A 27,703-nucleotide genomic window follows, 5' to 3' on the forward strand; every position below is an offset into this window, starting at 1 on the left:
AGTTTATTCAATAAATGTCTTAAATAACATAGTTAGATATTCCGCATTCTAAAACAACGTTGATAGTATCAAATATAAAACAAAAAAAATATTTAATAAAAATATAATTTATTTAATAAATCAGACAATCAAGAAAGTTGGTATTTTATACATATTTTTAATCATAAAAAATATTTTACAGTTTTTGTATAAAAATTAGTACATGAGAACAATAGTTGATTGTCTGGTTTACATATATAATATACATATACATATAAAACTGTATATATATACATATAGTTACATTTATATATCGATTAATGTATGAACAACTTTGGTAACCAAAAATCTTTATTTATATTTCAAAAAAGATTTATTACTCAAACTTATTATTACAAGCACTATAAGTTCAAAGCTACTAAATAATTTGAAGGGTTAGAGTCATTTTTATCTGTTACAAATAAGTCTTATACAAAACTTATAATTTGGCCCAAAAATTTATACACAAATATTGACAAAAATAAATGAACCAAAGATGTAAATATTTATTTGCAACAATATTAAAACAATTGTATTATCACACTAAAAATTATACGAAAAGCATTGAAGTGACAAACAAGTTCACATAATAGTTGTCCATAAATTATCAATATATAAATATTCATTTTATTTTTTAAATATGTCCATTACTACTCTTACTTTTATAAGTACAAGCTAGCAGCAAAAACAATATCCCTCTTCAGCAATTGAATCCCTTCGCTAAACTTGATCTCCAAGTCAGTATTTCCTATACTTTTGGCAGCCTGAATCATCTGCCTCAAAAGCTCCTCCAGTCGTCTCATACATCGAATGATAGATCCTTCGAATATATCAGTCATTTTGCAAATTTCTGCAAATTTCGATCCCCGACACCAGGCAATGACAACATCCATCATGTGCGGTTTGAATTGCTGGATGTAAGCCTCTTCGTCGATTTCTATTTTGGATTCTTTGCTGACTTTTGCTATTTTTCTTGCCAGGTTCTAGAATAGAAAAGATACATGGATTTGGAATAGAAAGTTTTGAGCGTTTAAAGTATTTTGTTATGAATATGTGATTGGTTTTTACCAAGGTGATCCAAAGATGATGTGCACTTAAAAAAACAATAAAAATACGTGAAGTATGAAACTGTTGCATGAAGGCAAATTGCATGAACTTTGCGATATGTGTAAATAAACGACAAAATAATAATTGAGATTGAGCTATTTAGATAAAATTGTCAACTCAAAAAAAGTTGAAGCTTTCACCAGTGCTGGATTTACAGTAGGGGCAATCGAGGCTACTGCCCAGGGCGGCAAATTTTGGGGGGCGGCAAAATTTGGATAGTGAGAAAAAAATTCTATACAATATAATCAACTTTTCTTTAACAAGAATTTTTATTTCAAGTAACAATACGATTGCAATCGAATTGGTTAATAAGTTATTAAATTTGGCCATTTGGCTAATAATAAGATCCGTAAACAAGCTGAAAGTTTAAGAAAAATATGTTCTTCAGTTCTCGAGCCCTCTTAAAATGACGAATTTGTGCATTTCCAAGCTTATAGCGTCGAAAAAAATTTAAACTAGTGACTTGCATTGTGCCTTAAGACAAATTACTGAAACATTCCGTACTGAAAATTACATTTTATAAAGAGCTTTAAATTTTATTGAAAAATGAAAAAACAAGACTTAAAACACATTTTTTGTATTTTGAAATTTTTCGAAAATTATGAACTTTTTACAAAGAAGAGAAGAAATATCGAAACTCAATTACCATTTTTCGTAATTGCCTGTACCAAAAGCTAATCAGCACATCTCCCCATCAATACAAATCTAATATTTTTTAATTATTCAAGTCGATTTCGAGAACACGGATCAATCGATTTAAATGATTCAATTCCTATTGATAAAGAGACGTGCTGATTAGTTATTGACCAAGGCAGGTCCAACTGTTCTGAGGATACGGGCCAAAATGCCAAAATTGATAATTCAGTTTTTAAGATAAAAAGCGTCCAACATCATTCAAAAAAATTTTACAAAATAAATAACTTCTAAAATTTTTGGGGGGCAGGTTTAGCGGTTTCGATGATCCAATAAAAAAATTTGAAAAAGAAACATTTGGCGGACAAAAGCCTTTTGGCCCATTAATTTATCAGATATTTTAAAGATATTATAATAATAAGCATATTTTTTTTACATTTATATGCGTTCTGTAACATTGTTTATCCTTTAGACTGCGACGCGGCGCTTACGCGCTTCTATATTTTGTCTCTACGCAGCTGAAGCAGCGCGAATGCTTTAAAAAAAAGTTCAAAAGTTTGTAAAATTTCAGGGATGGGGCGGCATTTTTGTCAGTGCCCCGGGGCGCCAAATTTCTAAATTCGGCCCTGGCTTTCACTAAAAACTGTTCGATGCGATTTCCAACTGATGTCTTTCAAACATACTTGTAATAATTATAATGTATTATGGTGCACAAATTTGCACTTAGAACAAACACGGTGCATGTTCTAAAGGCGCAAAAGCCTATTCATTATTCTAAAGATAATTGGCTTACAAACCACTTTTTGTAAGCCAATAATATTTTATAATGCTTTATTAAAGTTATCAAATCAATTACGTTTTACTGTAATTACTATAATTACTGTAGTTAATTACAAAAAAACGGCGCAACCAATATTTTATTTAAAAAATCTGCACAATTCCCAAATGATATCTTTCGAATAGACTTAAAAATTTAAAAAACGCTGCCGAATATTTGGCGAAAACGTTGACGTAATATTTATTATAAATGAAACCAAAAAAGTTTTTGGAGCAGGCATTCATCCAGCTAATAAAAAAAACAATCACGTTTCTAAATAATTTTAACACTTTCTCCACTCACGAATTCGAAAGGGTTAAAAAACAGTCTCAAATTGAGATTCGTAATGTATTAAGTCTGCTAAAAAATTGTTTAGAAACATAATTTTGTTCTTTTTTCTTGTATCTGAATGGATGTCTCTCAAAAAACTATTTTGGTTTTATGTATATATCATATTTCACCATCTAACAAAAAATTACATATTGCATGTAAATATGATAATTTTTTTATAAAAAATCACAATTTTCATTTTTTCGTTCTATCTAAACTTCATAATTTAATTATAACTTCATAAACGGCACGGTAGATTTTCATTTCATTCCCAACCAATATCGTCGAAAAGTTTTTGATTTTTTAAAATCCATTCGGTAGTATGAGCTTAAATGTGAACGAAAGGTTTAACACTATTTTCCAAATTACAAAGAAACGGCTCGGCCGATCGTCGCACAAAACTGAGGAACGATAATCCTCATCGATATACATCGAATGGTTTTTAAATTTCTGAAATCGGTTCAGGCGTTTCTGAGAAAACGTCACTCAAAGGTCTAATTTTGACAAATGCCAAAAAAACGATACCAATTTTTGCAAACTTTGACGAATTCTCAAAGTTAAACGAGTTATCGTAGGGCCGTAATATTTTAGTATGATCTAAAGGACTATGGTGTCTACCGTCAAAAAAAAATCATAAAAATCGTCGAAAAAAAAATTTAACACTTTTAAAACTAATCAGCGCGATTCCCAACCAATACCTTACAAACAGTTTTTGAATTTTCAAAATTGATTCAGAATTGCGGGCTAAAACATGGACGAAAAATGTTTCACTTTTCTCCGATTTACAAAGAAACGGCTTGGTCGATCGTCCCATAAAACAATAAGTCAAACAATTTCCTCATCGAGATACATCGAATGGCTTTTAAATTTTTGAAACCGGTCCAGCCGTTTCCGAGAAAACGTCGATTTCCGGCAAAAAATCTGTTCACACACACGCACACATACGCACATACTTTTTCCAAATTTGGTCTCATTCGATTCAGAATGGCTTGAAACGTCAAGAAAGCAAAATTAGCGAAACGGATTTTTTTATGAAAACAAACTTCTCCTTCGGGAAGTTAATAATTCTCTGAAAGTTTTAGCTCTCAATATTAACTTTTAGACAGTGCGCAATTCAATCAAAGTTTTGTATGGAAATAGCATGAAAAATTTTTCAAAAATTTTGCAAAGCGTCGAATATTCAATAAAAAATTACACGAATTTTCACTTTTAATTCATTTGTCGCAAAGTTATACCTAAAGATTTTTTCTTAATTTTCAAAATTTTTTCCATGCTCTTTCCATACAAACTTTGATTGAATTGCGCTCTATCTAAACCTTAATATTAAGAGCTAAAACTTTCAGAGAATTGTTTTTTATCAATTTGGAACCATTTGAGCCCTTGGGAGCAAGGAAATTCGAAAATGTCCATATTAAGGACCACCCTAATATATATATATATATATATATATATGATTTAGTAGTTAATTTTGATGTTGAAATATATGAGTGAGTTCTTGAGGGCCCTCAAGAACTCACTCATATATATATATATATATATATATATATATATACATTGATGAGTTATTTAGAATCGGGCAGTAACACCAAGTAAAAAAAAACTAAAGTAGTTTTGATTTATATATATATATATATATATATATATATATATACATTATATATCTATTATTTCTTACATGCATATGCCTCAGAGGTCCCGATAGCGTCTCAGTAGCCTTCTGCGTCTCCTGACTCTTCTCGTCACAGACAAAGCAGCTCAAAAGAGCGAGACACTCCTCGACTTTGATACCATTAAAAATACCTTCAAACATCATTTCCGTCATAAGCAATTCGTCGGCGCTGCTCAATTCGCAGGCAACGCGACCCTTTATCTCTATGACATCCGATGGGGTGCAGTAACCGAGACGTCTCAGTACACGCTTTCTGCACTTTAGCTCTTCCATGTGGAGAAGGGACATTGCCTTAATAGATAGAAAAATGATAATATAATTTATATATATATGTATATATATATATATATATATATATATGTCTTTTTACCTTTTTCAATGCCTGTTTTGCACTTTTAAAATCCGCAGTCACTTGTAGTTTATTTGTGTAATCATTATACAACTTATCAAGATTAGCATCTTTGTGTAAGGGATGTTTGTAAAGTCTGTAAACAAATTAAAAACATTTCATATAATATCTTATATATAAAAATGGAGCTCTCTTTCAAATGTCCGAATAAAACTCGAAAACGGCTGAATCCATTTGGCCAGTCTTAGTCTTGAAAAATTCGTGCCAATCCAGAGAAAGTCCAAAAGGTGAGATATTATTTCAAATCCGCGTAGAAACTTAACATTTTTAATTTGAAAATTGTTGTAGAAGCGTAATTTAAATAAAACAATGGACAGTGGCAATTTCGTGAAATGTCAAACGCTTTTGACAGATGATGTTCAATTATGTTTAATAGGATGTTTTACGTGAATATTATTTAATTATGATTAAATTGTAGTAAGTATCTTCGTTTGTAGTTTTATTTATATACAAAAACGTTAGTAAACGGGCCGCAAGTGTTACTAGAGACTCAAAATATAAACTTTTTTGATATGTTAATATGAAAATGCACTCTTTGGCATTTTTTCTCAAACACGGTGCTTTGAAAGATCTCATTTGTATAATTATATACTCATTGGTATTTATAAAACATTTTCTAGGTTATATTATTTTTTATTTATCTTACCTGAATTTGGTATCGATCAAATGGACATTTTGTCGATTAACATTTTTCCAGTTATAATTTCCCAGAATTTATCACAGAATAGATAGTAATATATGAAGGTCCGGGATTAAAAACCACCGATGTAACCAGTAAAGTTAAGCATTGTTTAACAACAATATTTGAAAGAAGAGGGAAAAAGTTGTATAACCAGCTATAACCTTTGATTCTTATGACTTTGCTATCGGGAGATAAACGGTAATCTTTGAAAATCCATAATAAAAGTATTTTCTTTCGTTGGTAGTTTTTTAACATTTGTTAAAAGTGTAATTATTTTGTAAAATACCTTTAAAATTAAAATAAGACATTAAACCTGTTTGCTACCTGCCCGTTCCAAGTTACCCCGTTTATGGGGTAAAAAGGTCCAGATAACAAATTTTTGGAAGACATCAGAAAAGCACATTTTTACAATGATGAAGTAGCTGGCAGTTTCACTGAACGCAGTCAGGTAATTGTTCGGTTGAAATGTGTTATTTGTTATGATATAATTGGTTTAATTTTTATAATATAATTAATATTTGCTCAAAGTCAAATTGGACGTTATTGTCTCGCCCCACTCTACATATATACTTTTTATTAAATTTACTTTAATTCATTGAATGTTACTTGAAACTTTTTAAAATGCAGGTCAAAGAAAAAATACTAAATTCATTTTCTATCTTTCCTCGCAGAAATTTGAAAATTTTGTATAAGTTCAGTAGTATTATTTACAATTATACACAAAAATCCACAATCCAAAAAGAATCTGAAAAACTTGAAACGTAATCAATAAATCGAAAGACCAAAAAAGACTTGGAATGGATTTTACTATGTTTTCTATAGAAAGTGTATAAATCTTCCAGTTTGATTGTACTGACAAAATATAGACAAACTAATGGTGTTTATTGTTTTTATAATACATCATTGTATTATATTGCATTAAAACAACTCATCCTTATACACAAAAAGTATTAATATTTTTGATTCTCTAGAAATTCTTTAGAATATACCTTACTTAGCAAAACAACGTTTGCCGGGTCAGCTAGTATATATATATATATATATATATATATATATATATATATATATATATATACATATATATATATATATTTATATACACAAGATATAGTTATAAATGATATCTTTCTTACCTTTCTTCAAATTGTTCTATTAAATTCTTACAATTCAAAAATTCCTCATCCTTGATATGCATTTCCTCAATCGGTTTCAACAAAGGAGGCCCCTCTGGAAATCTTTTCTTAACCTCTTGTATCGTTTTAAACATCGATTTTCTGCTATCAATGGGTCTCAAATCATTTGGACAATGAACTCGGACAGAACTAATCTTCCATATGGCACCATGTTCCACTGATATCACCTTAAATGAACAATAGCAATACCTTCTTTACTTTTAACTGCTTAATATTATCTCCATGTTGCCATAAGATATAAAATATGTAACATGAATAGTTACTACACTTATAGTAAAATTTTGAAGGAATTAACCCTCCGTCGGTCGGATATTTTTTCACCTTCGAACGGTCGGAAAGGTCTGGCTGGACCACCATTCATTTTACATGCATTTATATAGGATAAATGAGTTTTTGATGTCTTATATATTAACGATTATTAGTAGTAAATATTTATAGTTTTGATTTGATGCATGATTGCATGTGTGGAGCTTGCTTATAATAAAAATATTACATATTATATTATATAAAAAAAAATCAAGAAATATAAAAAATCGTTGCTTTTTTGTTAATTTTTCTGTTTTATATCAATGAGCAATACGGGTAGAAAAATTGTTGATAATGTGTACATTACTCATCCCATTTTCAGTGTTTGTGATTAGCAATAAGTTTGGTAGGTTTTCAAGGAACTCTCGTCATGAATAGACTAACATTCATGTTACAACACATAGCAAAGAATATATACAACGCAGTTTGAATATAAAATACCATGAAAAAAGACAAAAAACTGGTTTACATATATCAAAAAGCGTATATTTCATACAAAATGTATGGGTGGTCTAGACAGACCTTTCCGACCGTTCGAAGTATAAAAAAGTTAATATCCTTATAATTATCCTTCCGTACATTTTTTCGTCTTGATTTTTTCATTGATCGACAGCTAATTAAATTTTAGGAAAAGTCAAGAAATTTCAAGCCGATAGAATTACTAGAAGTATTCTTTTTTTTTTAATTGAAGTCGAAAAAAGCCTGGCCAGACCACGCCGACCGACGGAGGGTTAAGGGGGGCGATACATGTAACAAGAAAAAAAAAATCGATTTTTTTTTCTTTCATAAATCGTTACAATAACATCTCAAAAATATGCCTGTAAATATTCAAAACAAAATTATCATTATTTATACAATAAAAACTCATTTAAGTGCCACGCCTCAACTCGACGCTTGAGTGCTATTTACTCTTATCTGTTTCTATGTGTCAAAACTTTAAACGCGTTTTTCTCAAAACGACATTTTTGAAATTTGCGGGCGCGATAACTCAAACAGTTCTCAACCGATTCCAATGAAATTTTGCACACATCTACTTTACAGTAATAGCTTCTAGTTAAACCTCAAACATTCCAAAAAAATTTTCAAAAATTAACCCTTTTACCAAAAAAAACCATTGAAAAGAAGGTGAAAAATCGAACTTTTTTTTCTGAGGTGTGCCAATTTACAATTTTGTGACTTTAATTTTTTTTTGGTTTAACTAGAAGATATATGTTTTATGAACACGTACAAACTAATTTTTTGATTTCAAATCACCGTACGAAAAGTGAGAACGCCCGCAAATTGATGGCGTTTTCCGAGAGGGTCTCGGCAGATTTATTTTTACGGCAGCCATTTAAAAAAAAAAAAATAAAAAAAAATTTTTTTTGTGTATTCTAATATATAATAAATAACCCTAAAAAAGTTCAAAAAGATTCAATCATTCCTTCCCAGTTTAAAAAGTCCTCAAAAAATGGTAAAAATTAAGGCGATTACATGTATCGCCCCTCTTAAGTATACTTGGCGTAAGATGTGTAGGAAAGTTTTCAAATTATTTCCACTTACCTCAATATCTCCAGTTTCTCCTTCCAAGCAAGGCGGAGGTATCTTTGATACCTGACTACTATTTGCTGCATCATCAATTTTGGCAATATGCAACAAAATATCGACAATCACATGATGCTCCTCATCGCTCATCGGATTTGGGTTCCTTCTGCCTCTTATGGGTCTCTGGGTAACTCTTTGCTTCTTATAATTCACCACCATGCCCCAATCGTATTCATGTAAAGTGTTTTTAACCTATGATAAATGATAATTTATTATTAATTAAGGGGCACAACTAGTGTGAAATTTTCAAAAAATCGAAGTTTCAATTTTTCGGTATTTCGATAGGTTATACCTTTAAAAATAACCAAAATTTTAAATCGATATCTTAAATAGTTTTTGAGTCACAGCCATTGAAAGAGTATACGTGAGTATATAGTATAACGAACATTTTATCTTTAAACGCGTTTTTCTAGAAACAGCATTTTCCGAATTTGCTGCAGCGATTACTCAAAAACAAATGATCCGATCACTATCGAATTTTTTTTACATGTTCTATATATGTGCCCATAATTATGAAAGTGGTCTAAGTCATATATTTCTTGTTTCAAGATATTTAATGATTTGCATTTGAATAAATTAACAAATATTTTTACATTATGCGGCATTTTAATTTTTAATTTTATTAGTCTTAATTAATGGAAATTTATTATGAATATGAAATTTTGTGTAAATTTCATACGATAATATTGTTTTTAAAGGTCGAATTGACTTAGACCATTTTCAAAATTAACTGAATGTCCTATAAATGGCTTAAAGCAATAAAGAGCTTTGAGTTTTATTTGAAACAATAATTATAATGAAATAATTCGTGAGCATTTATTAATTATTTTTAAACGGTAATCCATTTTTATCATTATTTCGAGTATTTAAGATTCTTAAAATGTTCCTGAAAAACTGGTGGGATGTACGGTAGTAAACTCATAATATCTTTGTTTTTCTTCCGATACCGGTCTAATGCTGGTGTATAATGTAAGTAATTTAATATTTCCGTATATTTTCGGTCTTTCTCTTTTAGGTGAAAGATCCAAAACGTGGAATGTAGAATCATCTAAAGAAGTTTTATAAAGCATTTTATAAGGTTCAATTTTCAAGAATCTCATCCATTGAATTTGTAGCCAAGAGACAGATTCGCCCGCGGTATTTTTTGCTCTTCTTGTTATTGTATCTTCTAATGATTTCGTTGAAATAAAATCCGGCTGCGACATTCGCTTTATCGAAAATGTATTGCTTCTTCTGCTCTTTTCTATCAATGCATAATAATGCTCAGGGTCGTATAAGTAATTTGCTTTTTTTATTTTCATTTCTATCAACCCAAAATCACGATCATTCGGTAGAAAGGAATGACCTGACACCAAAAATTTTTGACTTAGACCACTTTCATAATTAACACTAAATGAATTCCATATAATGTTGAAATTACAACCACTATATAATGGTTCATTTTTGATAATTTCGTAAAAATTACATTGAATACATTTAGTTTAAACTAATGTGGTATGAAATAACTGATAAACTCTTTTTTTTTTCAATTTTGACTTATTGTTAGACCACTTTCATAATTATGGGCACATATAGTTGTCCGTAAAATGAACTATCGATTTTTTGATCGGATCAAAAATCGAATTTTGGCAGTCAAAAAACGACCAAAATTTTGGGTAAAATTCGACGTTTTTTTAAAAAACGCCGTCATTTTGTCAATTTTTGATTTTTTTTCTTTCTTGTAGTTCATTTTACAGACAATATTATCTAGTTTAACGAGATTTTTTTTTATTTCAAATTTCATCCACGTAGAAGGCCGGAATCACTGCGGCAGTGAAGGGCCTTTTTTTGTCGCGCCGTTGGGGATCGACGATAACTTAAAAAGTATTTAATTTTTTTCTTCAAAAATTTTACTATGTATTTTTAAAACATGCTTAAATATATTCCTAAAATTTTGAAATGATTGATAAAGTAGTTTTTTTAAATATAAATTCCCAAAGATCACCTTTTTTTAGGCGATTACGCTAGTTGTGCCCCTTAATATATAATAATAATTGATTATGATGATGATTACCTTAACTAGCCTCCCAGGTTGCAAAAACGGTACCAGATATTCCGGTTTGGTTATAAAATTTCTATATTCTTCACCTAAGTCATCTAATTTCGTTCTGATATGATGATAGGACGATATTTCGAATTCTCGGTCGACTGTGCAAGTTTGTAGTTCTTGACTTTTGTCCATGACCTCTGATAAAAAAACATTTATCATTATTTTCTCCAAAAATTAAACTAATATTTATTATTATTTATACTTTGATATAAATCCGGTATCGAAGACAAGTTCTGAAATTGATAAAAACTCTTCTCCAACATATATTCAGGATTGATTTCTTCGACTCTCAATAAATTCAAAACCATGTTGTAAGTCAGATGAAAAGCTGAATTTATAGGATCAGCTTTGCCCTGAACGATTTCCTTTCCTGTTGCCGGCGAAACTTTTTCGTCCAGCATCAAAATTACGATTCCTTTGTCGTCCAGGCCACGTCGACCGGCTCTGCCAGACATTTGAATGTACTCTCCGGAGGAAATCTAAAAAATATAATTGAACTAGTGGTGTATGGCATCGTGCCTTAAGGCAAATTGCTGGAACTTCCCGTACCGTAATGAAATATTCGAGAAATTTTAAACGTTTTCAAATATATTATTACAAATACTTTAACTTTTATTATTTTTGCTATCTTGTTATATCTGAGTGAGCAAATCAAATGTAAATCATAAATCAATCAAATTTATCTCCAGAGCGTTAACAATCGTCATTTCATTTCGAATTCAATTTCAAAAAAATAGTTGCCTAATTTACACAAAATTGAAAAAGTGCTCCCGTATAGTCACAGTCTAAACGCACTTGCAAATAATTCTGTGCGACATTTTCACTTATACTGGGCTTAGCTTGGCGGCATTTTCACATTTTTCAATAGTTTTCGCAAAATTGGAAAAGTGCTCCTGTACATAAACAGTCTAAACGCACTTGGGTAAACATTTGTACCAGAGTGGCGCTTAGACTTTGCTTAGCCTGGGTAATTTTTTGAATTTTTAATGCAAATAATTACAAAAATATTTTATAGAAAATAAAAAAAGATGTAATATTTTTTATCCTCAACAGCAATTATTTTGTAAATACAAGCAGAAAGTTTTTTAGATCATTCAAATCGGACGCTCAGTTCACTCAAAAACTGCCATTTTTTGCACATTTTTCTCAGTATCTCCGAAACGACCGGACCTGCCTTTGCCAAAAACTAATCACCTCTTCCCCCAATCATTACTAATTGAATGTTTTTTAGATCATTCAAATCTGATACTCCGTTCTTTCAAAAACTCGATTTCTATTTTTTGCACTCTTTGCTCCGTATTTCCGTAACGGCTGGACCTGCCTTTGTCAAAAACTAATCAGCACATCTCCCCATCAATAGCAATCGAATGTTTTTTAAACCATTTAAATCGGTTGATCCGTGCGCCCGAAAACGTGGACGAAAAAATGCGGACATAAAAACACACACACAAACACACATCCATTTTTTCTGAGGTATGCCAAAATGTTCAGAAACCTTCAAAACGTCGAGGAATGCAAAAATTTTAATACTAAATAATTTAATACCCTATGGGAAGTTAATATGTATGATTTTAAAAATAGCTCAAGTTTTATTTTTAATATTTTAAACTTACCCATCTCATACTCTTTCCATCAAATTTTCTAGGCGACGTAAATAATACAGTCCTCGCAGGCATGTTCAAACCCATAGCAAAAGTTTCAGTTGCAAATAAGGCTTTGATTAAACCTTCAGCAAACAATATTTCAATAGTTTCTTTCAATATTGGTAATAAACCACCGTGATGAATACCAATGCCTCTTTTTAGTAAGGGTAACACATTTTCCACCTATAGAAAAAAATATTATAAGACAATTAATATAAAAACATGGTTGGAAATAAATAAATTTGTAACAATTATTACCTGTGGTAGTTTTTTGTCTTCTTCATTCAAAACATCAATAGCATTGTGAAAAATTTCGTCGACAAACTTTTTCTCCTCAGCTGTAAAATAATTAAATGTTAACATTTTTTATTAACTTCCCGTAGGGTAAGTTATAGTAATCGCAAAAAAATCGAAAATGAAAATTTTTATATCTTTACGTTTCAGAGGTTTCTGAATATTTTGGCATACCTTAGAAAAAAATGGATGTATGTGTGTGTGTGTGTGTGTGTGTGTGTGTGCGTAGTATGTGTGTGCGGATACAAATTTTCGTCGACGATTTCGGGAACACGGATGAAGCAATTTGAATAATTCGATCCGTATTGATAAGGAGACGTGCTGATTAGTTTTTGGCGAAGGCAGGTCTAGCCGTTCCGGAGATATGGGGCAAAAAATGCCAAAAACGGTACCTCAGTTTTTAAGAGAACGGAGCGTCCGATTTAAATAATTCAAAAAACATTTTACTTGTATTGACAAGATGAAGATTTGATCAAATTTTTATAGGGGCAGGTTTAGCGGTTTCGAAAAAAGTAAAAAAAAATGCCACCTGGCGGTCAAAAATGATCATTAGACATATGCACATCAAATTATCAGATATTTTATAGAGATTTTAACAATAAGTATAAATTTTGTTTACATGCCCATGGGTTCTGTACCAATGTTTACGCGTTAGACGGCGATGCGGCGCTTACGCGCTTTATATTTTGTCTCTATGCATTTAAAGCAGTACGATTGCTTTGAAAAAAAGTTTAGATCTTCCAACATATGTCAAAATAAAGAAAACATTTTTTTTTCAAAAAAAAGGATTTAAAAAAAAAACAAATAATTTTTTTTTCAATTTTTTTTTTTCAAAAAAAAGTAATTTTTTGTCAAATTTATAGTTTCTCAAAAATCTTATTTTTTCAAAGTAATTTTTTTTCAAAAATGTTAATCGTTTTTAAAAAAAAATAATAATTTTTGGTACGGGAAGTTCCAGCAATTTGCCTTAAGGCACGATGCCCTAATTGCCTTAAGACAGAATTCCACTTACAGCTAGTTTATGTAACAAATAATGGGTTATGTGATTTTTCTACTTACTGGAATTAAAATCAAGTTTGGCCATCTGCATGGCATAAGTCTCGCATTCTTTCTTGGAAAAGCTGAAGCAAATCAATGGTGCAAAGTTCCTTTCCATAACCATCTTAACAATTTTATAAATATTACTTTCAGTAGGATTTGCGCCTCGAATACCACCTCTTCGGCCTCTTTGGTCGCCCTTTGCTGCATCTCCTGCATTTGCTAACACAGCCATTGCTTTGTTGAAATTGTCTTCTTTGAAAAGACCCTAAAAAAATAATATATATACATATATATATATATATATATATATATATATATATATATATAAATCTCGTGTCACGATGTTGGTTCGCGATGGACGCCCAAACTACTAAACCGATTTTAAATTTTATTGGATCATCGTGTGCATATATATCCAACTTAGGTTATAGGAAATTTTGTAAAGTAAATTTGAAATATAAATATTTTTATAAATTTCTGAAAATTTTGACAGAAAATGACCAAAAAAAAAAACAAAACACTAAAATGACAAATGTCAAAATTTAAGGAAATTTCGATATATAATTTTTGAAAAAAAATTTGACATTTCAAAAAATAAAATTCAAAAACATGTACATATATAGAAATATCTAACATTTAAATCCAAATTTGATGAAATGCTATATTCAAAATCACTGTTTATAGTTTTAAATTTAATTAAAAATCAATGCTTAAAAATTTGAATAAATGTTGACATGTAAAAAAATTTAATGTCATTTGACAGTATTTATGAAAATAATTATATAAATAGATTTACGATTTAGATTTAATTGATTAGCTTACCAAATTATTTCGGATACCAAAACTTCATCAAAACCTTATAGATCAGAGATTACAATAAAAAAGCGGCATATTGAATTTAAAATTAATCATAAACAAAAATTTGGCATTTCACAAAAAAAATGTTTAACGACTTCAGTAGGAAACAAATGAATTAATTTTTCCAAGTTATGTTATAGGCAATATTGCCAAGCAAATTATAGATACAAAACATTATTGTAAAATAAATATTATCATATTATATTAATTTTGGACCAAGAAGGAAATATTTTGACATTTATAAATTTAGTGCATATTGGATATATGAAATTAACATTCACTATTTTTCATTTAAAAAAAAATTGTATATTTAGATAAAGATACTGCATTGATTTAGACTAAAATTTAATTTATTCTTTAATTAAAAAAAAAATTAACATAAACAAAATTAAAATAAACAAAACACTATGATGCGCTGGATAATTATTAATTTTTTAACAAATAAATAATATTTGAAAGAAAATTTTATTGACATATATGACATGACAAAAGTATAATAAATAAAAAACTATGATGCGAGTGAATTAATTTTTGAAGTATGAAATGTCAAATAATTTTGAAAACTATAACAAGTTTTTAACTATTTGTTAAAGAGTCAGAGTGCAAATCTATTAAATATTTGATTTTTGACACTTTTATTAATTTTTTATCAATTTAGGCATATTTTTTATGGCAAAACAACGTTTGCCGGGTTAGCTAGTATATATACATATATATATATATATATATATATATATATATATATATGTATATATATATATATATATATATATATATATATATAATATCATATTTTACCTTTTCGTCCACTACTAAATGTATTCCATCCCCTCCTGCAGGAAAAATATAATGTTGCAACGGAGTAGGCCTGTAATCTGTATAAACAACATGACAAGGTTGTCGATGGATAAAACAGACCCATTCAGCAAATTGTGTTGCATTGGGAATTGTGGCTGATAGAAAAACTTGTCGCACATTGTCTTGAAGGAGAATTAAAGTTTCTAAAATAATAATAAGAAAATTAAAATTATTGTTGAGCAAATATATATATAATTAATATTGATATTTGTATTTTCATACCTTCCCATACGACTCCACGTTCTTTGTCTCTCATGTAATGGATTTCATCAAAAATAACCCAACCGACCTCACGAGTAACCTCTGAGCCTCTGTATAACATACTGCGCAAAATCTGAAAACATTAAATCTAAATATAGTTCGGAAACTAGCTGTAAGTGGAATTCTGTCTTAAGGCAATTAAGGCATCGTGCCTTAAGGCAAATTGCTGGAACTTCCCGTACTAAATATTATTATTTTTTTAAAAACGATTAACATTTTTGAAAAAAATTTACTTTGAAAAAATAAGATTTTTGAGAAACTATAAATTGGACAAAAAATTACTTTTTTTTGAAAAAAATTTGAAAAAAAATTTTTTTTTCTTTATTTTGAGATATTGTGGAAGATCTGAACTTTTTTTTTCAAAGCAATCGTACTGCTTTAACTGCATAAAGACGAAATATCAAAGCGCGTAAGCGCCGCATCGCCGTCTAACGCGTAAACATTGGTACAGAACCCATGGGCATGTAAACAAAATTTATACTTATTGTTAAAATCTCTATAAAATATCTGATAATTTGATGTGCATATGTCTAATGTTTATTTTTGACCGCCAAATGGCTCATTTTTTTACTTTTTCCTCCATATCTCCGAAACCGCTAGACCTACCTTCATGAAAATTTAATCAATTCTTCATCTTGTCAATACAAGTAAAATGTTATTTGAATTATTCAAATAGGACGCTCCGTTCTCTTAAAAACTGAGTTACCGTTTTCGGCACTTTTTGCCCCGTATCTTCGGAACGGATAGACTTGCCTTTGCCAAAAACTAATCAGCACGTCCTATTATCAATACGAATCGAATGTTTTTTGAATTATTCAAATCGGTTGATCCGTGTTCCCGAAATCGTCGACGAAAATTTGTATCCGCACATACATACACACACGTACATACATACATACACACACACACACACACATTCATCCATTTTTTCTAAGGTATGCCAAAATGTTCAGAAACCTCTGAAACGTAAAGATATATAAAAATTTTCATTTTTGATTTTTTTGCGATTACTATAACTTGCCCTACGGGAAGTTAATAAAAAATTAGGGCTTATGGGTTTTTAAAAACAGTTTTTTAGTAGAAACTTAGTAGTAGCAATGTGTGAATAATATTTAAAAATTAAATAATTTAATAATTGCTTCTGTTTGCTAACCTCAGTGGTCATAATTAAACAGGCAGCTGTTGGATTGATAGTAACATCTCCAGTAATCAAACCGACATCCTTAAATTCTTCTGTAAACTCTCGAAACTTTTGATTAGATAAAGCTTTAATCGGTGTTGTATATATAACTCTCTGCTTATCCTTCAACGACTTAGCTATGGAATACCTAAAATATTACATATAAATATAAAATCAAGCAAGTTATCATTTACCATTTATCATTTATCACTTACTCAGCTACAACAGTTTTTCCTGCAGACGTATGTGCAGATACTAATACGCTCTGGTTGTTTTCTATGCACAAAATAGCTTCCTTTTGAAAAGGATCTAATAGGAAAGGATATTCTTTAGCTGGTACAGAACTGGGAGGTCTTAAAGGAATGTAATCCAATCCAGGGGGGTATGCTACTTCGTGTAAACATCCTTCCACTGTTTCTATTGTGTGTACTACTATGCGCTTGTTTAGGTCGTCTAAACTGAAAGAAATAAGGGGAAAAGATTATTGAAAGGGAACTTATCATGCTGAAAATGTTTAAGGTGACTGAAAATGCTGTAAGCTGACTAAAAATGTTCTAAGTTGACCAAAAATGTTTAAATATTGGTTCTTTGATAGTCAAATTTCTTGTTTGGCATCAAAACTAATATAAATAAGAACTGACTATTTATGAATGAATAATTTACTTATAACTATGACTATGACTTATGAATGACTATTTAATTTAATAATGAATATTTTGTATGGTATATATCTAATTAAATCTGAATAACATTGTCTTAGATTAAGCATATTTATTTATTTATTTATTTTAAATATATATAGCCCACAGATTTCTTCCAATAAAGACTCAAAAATACAAATATTTTACATAATGAATAACAATTAGAATGTATACAAAATTACAAGATATAGTTATTAACATAAAATGCTTAACATAAAATTACATATAATGCAGAATGCAACAATAATATTTATAAACAGAATAAGATAAAAAATGAGATATGTGAAAAGAAAATAAAAAGGTTAACTTGTGCAGATGGATATTATTCGATTATTAAGTGAAGTGTTGTGAATATCTATTTCATTATTAATTAAGTTAAAGTTAGAGAACATAACCTATTTTAGGCGAATTTAAGAGAAAATTAATTAGATTTAGGAGTAGGATAATTGAAAAATAATTGTGAACGCATAGATAGCCTTGGAACAATAAAAGATTGTTGATTAAGAATAAGAGGACAGTCTATAGAATTATTGCAAAGTTTAAATGAGAACATAATTGTACAGATAAATCGACGTGAGGCAAAGGAAAGAATACCAAATTCTTTTAGTAAAGTGTTGTGGTCAAAGCCACGTTCAGGGTAAATTTTTCATGTTTTATAATAAAGATATTTCAGAAATTTTTGCTGAACCTTCTCTATCGCATCAGAGTTGTTGATTTGATGAGGATGCCAAATGATCGAACCATATTCTAATTTTGAACGTACAATAGAATAGTACATGCAAAGAAGTGTATTGTTAGAATTGAATTGTTTACAATTTCTCAGTATCAAACCTAAAGATTTATGTGCTCTATTAGAAATATCAGTTATATGATCCCTGAAAAACAAACCAGAATCAAATAAAACTCCTAAATCTGAAATTTCATTACATCTATCAATGCTGGTGTTAGAGATTTTATAATCAAAATGTATTGGAACGCGCTTATGTGAAAAACTAAGAATTTTGCACTTTGATATATTTAAATGTAATTTGTTATAGACACACCAAGAGTGGAAAGAGTCAAGTTGAATCATATTGTCATAACAAATATTTTACTACTAAACCAATTATCAATGTACATACTTGATATCATCCAACAAAGGATCCATTTTCAACTTCTTCGGTGATTCTTCCAATTTCTCAGAAGGTCCAGGAGAAACTGGTCTTTTTGTGCCTTTAGCATCATCATCTTTAGGCCTAGAGAATAGTTTTAATAATTACGATTATTTATATCAATTATCTTTGTATAATTGCACGGCATGCATTAATTTTGAGGTTATGTTAACTTACTTTTCTGAAACATCCTTTGGAGGTGGAACAGTAGGAGGACCTATTGAATTTTGATTATTACTAGTGAAACAACTAAAAAGTTCGTCCAAATCGTCCATAATTCAACGTTAATATAAATTATATATGTTTTTTCAAAAAATAAACAAAACCTCACTACTTGGAACGAGTTCGGTTGACAGACAGAACCATAGGCAACATAAAAATTAGAACATAGGGCCCATAGATGAAAAAATATAGATAGGACACTTGGTAGTAAAATACAGGTTCTGTCGTTTAAATTTTGAATTTTAAAAATGAAATATATAAATATATATACATACTTTTAATTAAAACTTGGAAACAGATAATATCAGTAATTGTATTTAATAAGAACATACACTGCATATGTCCCTAAAACGCGGCTAAATTTAAAGAATTGAGTTTCAATGGTACAGCTGTTTTTGAGTAAATGTGAAGAAAAGGCCAAATTTTGGCTCACATCCTTACATTTGCACAATTGCGGTATCAAACGATTCAGGACGACTCGAAACATCGAGAAAACAAACTTAGCATATCGAATTTTTACTCTGCAATCGAATAAATATCACTCTGTAAACAGCTGTTTTACATTTAACTATTTCATATAAATAAACTCTTTTAACATGGAATATTTATTATTTATATACAAAAAAGTACATTGTACAAAAAGATAAAATTAACAATTTGGTTCAGCAACCACATTCACATAATTTTTATTTAACAATAGCTCAGAAGACAACAAATACGGCATCTGACATAAATTACAACAAGTATGATTATAAATTCAATCGGGGGCCAATATGAATTCCCTGAGCCTTAAAATACACCCTATTGAAATATAATCAGTCTTTTTGGTCAAATCTTCATTTTCGAAAAAATGCAACACACATTTAAATAGTAACAGCATGTGTGATAAATGATGCATTTAAACAAAAATGAAAATTTTGGAAATTTGTTGTACAGGATTCTCACGACTGGTTATAATGGGATAATTGATACATTGACATATGAAATTGTCATAAAAATCTCAAATCCCAAAAAACAGTCACTGAGAAAATATTTATGAGAAAAATTATAAATTTTTGTTACACTATACATATGCGACTAAATATACATTATTGTTTTGAAATTATACTATGTTATTTATAAATTTTTGGATCCGCTCCTGTAATTGATTTGTGATCACTTCGTTCGTGATCTGACAACCAGGCCATCTGCAAAAGATAAAAATTAATTAATAAACCCTTATTCCTTGCCCACTTTGCCAGTATTGTTTTTACCTTTTGTTTGTGCTGCTGAACAGCTTCTTTACATCTGTCCATGACCATTTCTTTGGTTAACACACCGTCTTCGGAGGCATACACAGCAGCTTGCCACGAGACACCCATTTTGGAGATTTCTCGACCAGACATGCCTTCGGTCATTTTTGCCATTTCACTGCACAATGCTGAGTAATCGAATTGTTCTACTCTGAGCCTCCTGCGGAAATAAAAAAAATATAACATATTAACTAAACAGAAACTAGTGGGGCGCATGGCATCGTGCCTTAAGGCAAATATTGCTGGAACTTCCCGTACCAAAAATTATTATTTTTTAAAAAAGACTAATATTTCTGAAAAAAAATTACTGCGAAAAAATTAGATTTTTGAGAAACTATAAATTTTTGATAAAAATTTACTTTGTTTGGAAAAAAAAAAGAATTTTTGAAGAAGAATTTATTTTGAAATATTTTGGAAATTCTGAACTTTTTTTCAAAGCAATCGTACTGCTTTAACTGCATAGAGACAAAATATCGAAGCGCGTAAGCGCCGCGTCGCCGTCTAACGGATAAGCATTGATACGGAAGTGTGAACAAAATTTACACTTATTATTAAAATGTCTATAAAATATCTGATAATTTGATGTGCATATGTCTAATGATCATTTTTGACCGCCAAATGGTATTTTTTTTTACTTTTTTCATTATATCTCCGAAACCGCTAGACCTGCCTTTATGAAAATTCGATCAGATCTTTATCTTGTCAATACAAGTAAAATGTTTTTTGAATTATTAAAATCGGACGCTCCGTTCTCTTAAAAACTGAGTTACCGTTTTTGGCACTTTTTGCCCCATATCTTCGAAACGGCTAGACCTGCCTTCGACAAAAACTAATCAGCACGTCTCCTTACCAATATGAATCGAATGTTTTTTGAATTATTTAAATCGGTTGATCGGTGTTCCCGAAATCGTCGACGAAAATTTGTATCCGCACACACACACATACATACATACATACACACACACACACACACACACACATACATCCATTTTTTCTAAGGTTTGCCAAAATGTTCAGAAGGTTTTGAAACGTAAAGATATATAAAAATTTTCATTTTCGATTTTTTTGAGATTACTATAACTATAACTATAACTACAGGAAGTTAAAAAATGTAATAATTTTTTATCCTCAAAAGCAATTGTTTTGTCAATACACGAAGAAAGTTTTTTAGGTAATTCATCTCGGACGCTTAGTTCACTCAAAAACTGCCATTTTTCAACATTTAGCTATGTATCTCCGCTGCAAAAAAACTGCCATTTTGGCTGGGCCTACCTTTGCCAAAAACTAATAATTGTTTCCCCGTCATTACAAACTGAATGTTTTTTGGGTCATACAAATCGGATGATCCGTTCTCTCAAAAACTCGATTTCTATTTTCTGCACTCTTTGCTCCGTATCTCCGTAACGGCTGGACCTGCCTTTGCCAAAAACTAATCAGAACATCTTTCCATCATTAGCACACACACACACATCTATTTAGTTTCTGAGGTATGCCCCTTAAAAATGTTCAGAAACCTTGAAAACGTCGAGAAATGCAAAAATGTTCATTATCGATTTTCGGCCCATTACTATAACTACCCTGCGGGAAGTTAATTTACCAAACAATGTTAATAATTTATTATAAATCATTTATCCCCTACCTTGCTCCTTCTGCAGCAGGTTGAAGTATGAATTTATCAAAATAAAGTCGAACCAGACGTTCGCGTTCTTCTAAACCGGGTAATGTGAATTCCACCATTTCGTCCAGCCTATCGTTAATGGCATAATCAAACTGTTCAGGAGTATTACTCGCCAGAACCAACATGAAACGAGGACTTTGTTCAGAAGTTCTGTAAAGAAAAGCATTTAAAGCCGCTCTTAAATCTTCTGAGATGGTTTCGGAGGAACGCTTGCGCAGGAAGGCGTCTGCTTCATCGACAAAGAGTAAAAGACCTAAAAGGGAGAAAAGAAATATGGAGAATATTTCATATCATATAAATTAATGGTGTAAATATATTTTTGTACCTTTACGGGAGCTGTTAGCCCAGTCAAAGACTTTATGTATAGCTGTGACACCTTCACGACCCATTGGAGCCACATCACCACCAGTCATTATGGCATAGTCCATTCCCGAGTGCGATGCCAATTTCTACAAAATAATATATTTATTTATTTATTTTAAATATATAGCCCACAGATTTGTTCCAAGAGGACTTAAAAATACAATTATTTTACATAATGAATAACAATTAAAATGTATACAAAATTACAATATATAGTTATTAACATAAAATGCTTAACATAAAATTACATATAATGCAGAATGTAACAATATTATTTATATACAGAATAAGATAAAATAATGAGATATTTGAAAAGAAAATAAAAAGGTTAACTCATGCAGATGGAGATTATTCGATTATTAGGTGAAATGTTCTGAATATCTATTTCATTATTAATTAAGTTAAAGTTAGAAGATATAAGTAAAATAGGCGAATTTAAGAGAGAATTAGATTTAGGAGTAGGATAATTGAAAAATAAGTGTGCCTTGGAACATCAAAAGATAGTTGGTTAAGAATAAGAGGACAGTCTATAGAATTATTGCAAAGTTTAAATAAGAACATAATTGTACAGATAAATCGACGTGAGGCAAGGAAAGGAATACCAAATTCTTTTAGTAAAGTGTTGTGGTCAAAGCCACATTCAGGGTAAATTTTAAATGTTTCAGAAATTTTCGTTGAACCTTCTCTATCGCATCAGAGTTGTTGATTTGATGAGGATACCAAATGATCGTACCATATTCTAATTTTGAACGTACATTAGAATAGTACATGCAAAGCAGTGCATTGTTAGAATTTAATTGTTTACAATTTCTCAGTATCAAACCTAAAGATTTATGTGCTCTGTTACAAATATCAGTTACATGATCCGTGAAAAACAAACCAGAATCAAATAAAACTCCCAAGTCTGATATTTTATTGCATCTATCGATGCTGGTGTTAGAAATTTTATAATCAAAATGCATTGGAACGCGCTTATGTGAAAAACTAAGAATCTTGCACTTTGCTATATTTAAATGTAATTTGTTATAGACACACCAAGAGTGGAAAGAGTCAAGTTGAGACTTTAATAATAAGCACTCATCAATAGAATTTATTTTGAGATATAGTTTGAGATCATCTGCAAATAATAAATGTGGACAGCTTATAATATCAGATATGTCATTAATAAAAATAATAAATAGTAGTGGACCAAGAATGGATCCCTGAGGAACACCTAAACTGATATTTTCAATAATATTCAAGAATCCATTAAAATTAACAAACTGTTTACGATTATGAAGATAACTCTTAAAAAAATAAATAAGTGAAGAATTAAGTCCATTGGTGTCAAGATACTCAGCTATATATTGTTTAATACAGATTAAATTTGTTATCGTAGAACGGGCAGGCATGAATCCATGTTGATTAGTAGAAATTAAAGTTCTAACAGAAGGAATTAGTTCCCTATAAATATTTTTTTCAAATACCTTAGCAAAGTTTGATAATAATGATATCGGCCTGTAATTAGTAATGTTTGAAGTAACACCTTGTTTAAAAGTTGGAACTAATCGTGCAATTTTCCAACAATTTGGAAAAGTGTTTGTACGCAAAGATAGATTAAATAAAAATGCAAGTGGCTCAGATAGAGTAGATGAGCAATCACGTATAAAGAAAGATGGAATACCATCAAAACCAAATATTTTAGAGTTCTTAAAACTTGCTATTGCAAGTTGCACAGTACTAGAATCAATTTCACCTATATCAATCATGATTCTATCATTATGATCAAATAAAATGGGTATGTCAAGTTTAGGCTGATAAACACTAATAAAGTAAGAATTAAATGCATCAACAATAGCATCAGGAGAATCATAATATTTGTCTAGGCAGCACAATCTATTAGGAATAATATTAGAAGCAGTCTTATTACGCAAAAAGACCAGAAATATTTTGGATTAAGCGATAGAGAATTTAGCTCTGTATCTCCGAACTGGCTGGACCTGTCTTTGCCAAAAACTAATCACCTCTTTTCCCAATCATTACAAATTGAATGCTTTTTAGATCATTCAAATCCGATACTCCGTTCTCTCAAAAACTCGATTTGTATTCTATGCACTCGTTGCTCCGTATCTCCTAATCGGTTGGACCTGCCTTTGAAAAAACTAATCAGCACATCTCCCTATCAATAGGAATCGAATGTTTTTTGAACCATTCACCGTCGATTTACGGCAAAAAATCTGTTCACATACACATACACACACACATACTTTTTCCTTAAATTTGGTCTCATTCGATTCAGAATGGCTTGAAACGTCGAGAAAACATAAAATTAGCGAATCGGATTTTTTGATGAAAACATAAACTTCTCTTTTGGGAAGTTAATAATAAATATTTCTTTTTATTTGCCCTTACCTTTGCAAACATAGTCTTTCCCGTACCAGGCGGCCCGTGCATCAGCACATTCCTATAAAGTCCTTTATTTTGTTTCGTATTCTTAGTGGCAATTGCAACATCTCTCAATCTAGATTCTAATTTTGGTGCTAGAACTACTCCCGCTAATGCATCGGCACTTCTTTCTGTCCTTAATTTTTTCAAAGTTTGTATCGGGTGTCTTGCTGCTTCGAGTAGAGAGAACCTTGAAGTCTCGCCGATTAGAGATGGTTTACCTGGAAATAATAAGTAAAAAATAGAGAAGTACATAGAGGAATATTAATATTATAATTATTATTATAATTACCAATTCGTGCTTCAATGTATCTTGCTGTGACACTGGTGGCTCCCTTTGCACTGTATACTCCCAAAGCGAGAAGTGATAAACCGCCAGCAGCCACTGTTACTTTTTGCCAATCCGATAATAAGGCGTGTGCACCTGTTCCAATAACTGAACCAGCAGTTCTGAAAAAAAATAGATTTGTTGTTTAAATGTCTAAATATATTGATATGTTGGTGTTTAAATAAAAAATAAACTAGTTGGTTTGGTATTTAGCCTTAAGGCAAGTTACATGAACTTCCCGATATGTTTAAATAATCGACTTAGTCAATAAAAAGTAAATTAATTTATGAGTGATTAAAAGTATTCCGAGTGGATTTATTACACATCATTGCAAACGAACGAACACTTTGACTCGGAGTATTTTCTAAAATCAAATTTTCAAAAATCAATAATTTTTATAATTGAACCAGTTTCCAGGACTTTAATGGTTTATTATGCTCAAGACCAAGTACTCTATCATCATACCAAGTAAATAGTCTAATTTTAATTTTAACAAATGTCAAAAGAACTACTCATTTTCTCCAACTTTGATAAATTTTTAAAATCAAACTATTTGTCGTAAGGCCGTAATATTTCAGTAAGTTTTATAAGACTATGGTATATATCGCTAAAAAAAATCCATAAAAATCGGGTTAAATATTTTTTTCAACAGTTAATTACAAGAAAACGGCTCGGTAGATTTTCACCTAAAACTAATCAGTATCATTCCCAACTAATATCTTTCGAACAGTTTTTGATTTTTTAAAATCGGTTCGGTAGGATGAGCTTAAATGTGGACGAAAATTTTAAAACTTTTTTTCAAATTGCAAAGAAACGGCTTGGCAGATCGTCACACAAAACTGACAAACGATAGTCCTCACCGAAATACATCAAATGGCTTTTAAATTTCTAAAATCGGTTCAGGCGTTTTTAAGAAAACGTCGATCAAAGGTCTAATTTTGACAAATGCCAAAAAAACGATACCAATTTTTGCAAACTTTAGGGCCGTAATATTTTAGTATGATCTAGAAGACTATGGTATCTACCGTCAAAAAAATAATCATAAAAATCGCCGAATTTTTTTTTTAACACCTTATTACAAGAAAACGGCCCGGCCGATCTCTACCAAAAACTAATCAGGTCGATTCCCAACCAATATCTTTCGAACGATTTTTGAATTTTCAAAATCGATTCATAATTGGGGGCTAAAACGTGAACGAAAAACTTTTCACTTTTCTGCTATTTATAAAGAAACGGCTTGGCCGATCGTCGCACAAAACTGACAAACAATAGTCCTCATCGAGATACATCGAATGGCTTTTAAATTTTTGAAATCGGTCCAGCCGTTTTTGAGAAAACGGCGATTTACGGCAAAAAATCTGTTCACACACACACATATACTGTTTCCAAATGTTGGTCTCATTCGATTCAGAATGGCTTGAAACGTCGAGAAAATATAAAATTAGCGAATCTGATTTTTTGATGAAAACAAACTTCTCCTTCAGGAAGTTAATTAGATGTAAATGGAATTTTGCCTTAAGGCAAGAGCTTTCCAAATTTTAAAAATATTAGTTACAAAATCAAATGTCATATTATAAATGTTTTTTCTTTAAATACTTACTTTATACCCTCTAGCACAGTCACACGATTTTCTGCAGCTTTTAAACGAAGTTGTTCTAGTGTTAAATCACGGTTCTCTCTATCCACCTGTAAAATAAATATAAATATGAAATAATTTGGTTGTTTAAACATTTTTTTTGAAGTGAGATTAAAAATAAACAGAAAACTGTTTCCAATTCTAACATTTCTTATCAGATGGACTTAGTTTTGAATATGGTTTATAAATAAACTATTTACCTTGGCTTTAGCACGCAATTCTGCTTCCAGCAATTTTAACTTGTTCTTCTCTCGAAGTTGCATTTCATGTTCAATAGTAGCTTTGCGCATAGCTTCTTGTTTCGCCACACTCTCTTCTTGTCTAAAAATAACAAAATATAAATTATTAATAACTATATATATATATATATATATATATATATATATATACATATATTATTATTACCTTCTTAAATTTTCCTCCTGTTGCCTCTGCTGTTGTGCCAATTGCTCTTCATAACGTTTTTTCGCAAGCTGATCTTGGTATTGAGCTCGAGCTTGATGTTGTTTAGTTTCTTCCTGAATAAATAAATTTATACAGTCCTTTATAGTTAAGGAAAATAATTGAAAATCCATGAATACACAATATTACTTACAACAAGAGTTTTTCTCCGTTCTTCGTGATCTATTCGTTTTTGTTCAACTTTTGCTTGTTCTATGTGTGCTTCGTATTCTTTTACTTTAACAGAGTATTCTTTTTGTCGAGTCATTTCTTGCATTTTAGATAATTCTAGAGCATCTTTGGCATGCGCTGGTGAAAGAAATATATAATAAAATGATCGAAACACAAAATAATATATGTAATTAATATAAATCATTTAGAAAAATATATGATGTAAAGCCATGAATGAAAAGTTCTAACAATCCTATAGAATAAATATTAAATAATATGCTTAATTAAAGATGATGAATAAGGGTAATTCAGCTCTCTGTCTAT

General features: G+C 30.4%; 2 protein-coding genes across 2 annotated transcripts in view; both read right to left on the reverse strand.

The window, feature by feature from the left end:
- Positions 1–587: 587 nt before the first annotated feature.
- LOC113368477 (exosome RNA helicase MTR4-like) lies at positions 588–19,169 on the reverse strand. The gene is made up of 16 exons (XM_026610026.1): positions 19,002–19,169; positions 18,795–18,908; positions 17,188–17,430; positions 16,946–17,120; positions 15,754–15,865; positions 15,472–15,674; positions 13,834–14,080; positions 12,739–12,818; positions 12,451–12,663; positions 11,040–11,316; positions 10,802–10,974; positions 8,707–8,940; positions 6,799–7,025; positions 4,945–5,059; positions 4,581–4,865; positions 588–1,001 (listed from the first exon to the last, which is right to left on the reverse strand). The coding sequence occupies exons 1-16, from the start codon at positions 19,097–19,099 to the stop codon at positions 681–683; spliced, it is 3,117 nt and encodes a 1,038-aa protein (XP_026465811.1). The 5' UTR covers positions 19,100–19,169; the 3' UTR covers positions 588–680.
- Positions 19,170–20,095: 926 nt separating this feature from the next.
- The window catches only part of LOC113368478 (ATPase family AAA domain-containing protein 3A homolog), an 8,142-nt gene continuing 534 nt past the window's right edge, over positions 20,096–27,703 (reverse strand). Inside the window, exons 2-11 of the mRNA XM_026610027.1 lie at positions 27,363–27,517; positions 27,173–27,285; positions 26,968–27,088; positions 26,732–26,817; positions 25,096–25,253; positions 24,771–25,024; positions 22,342–22,465; positions 21,978–22,269; positions 20,300–20,498; positions 20,096–20,233 (exon numbers count right to left, since the gene is read on the reverse strand). Of these exons, the coding sequence (XP_026465812.1) occupies positions 20,159–20,233; positions 20,300–20,498; positions 21,978–22,269; positions 22,342–22,465; positions 24,771–25,024; positions 25,096–25,253; positions 26,732–26,817; positions 26,968–27,088; positions 27,173–27,285; positions 27,363–27,517 (1,577 nt within the window). The 3' untranslated portion in view covers positions 20,096–20,158. The remainder of the gene's footprint in view (positions 20,234–20,299; positions 20,499–21,977; positions 22,270–22,341; positions 22,466–24,770; positions 25,025–25,095; positions 25,254–26,731; positions 26,818–26,967; positions 27,089–27,172; positions 27,286–27,362; positions 27,518–27,703) is intronic.

This window comes from Ctenocephalides felis, unplaced genomic scaffold (genome assembly GCF_003426905.1).
Source record: "Ctenocephalides felis isolate EL2017-DRISC unplaced genomic scaffold, ASM342690v1 CF-g0.4_SCAFFOLD_01170, whole genome shotgun sequence".
In the NCBI taxonomy this organism is placed as follows: domain Eukaryota; kingdom Metazoa; phylum Arthropoda; class Insecta; order Siphonaptera; family Pulicidae; genus Ctenocephalides; species Ctenocephalides felis.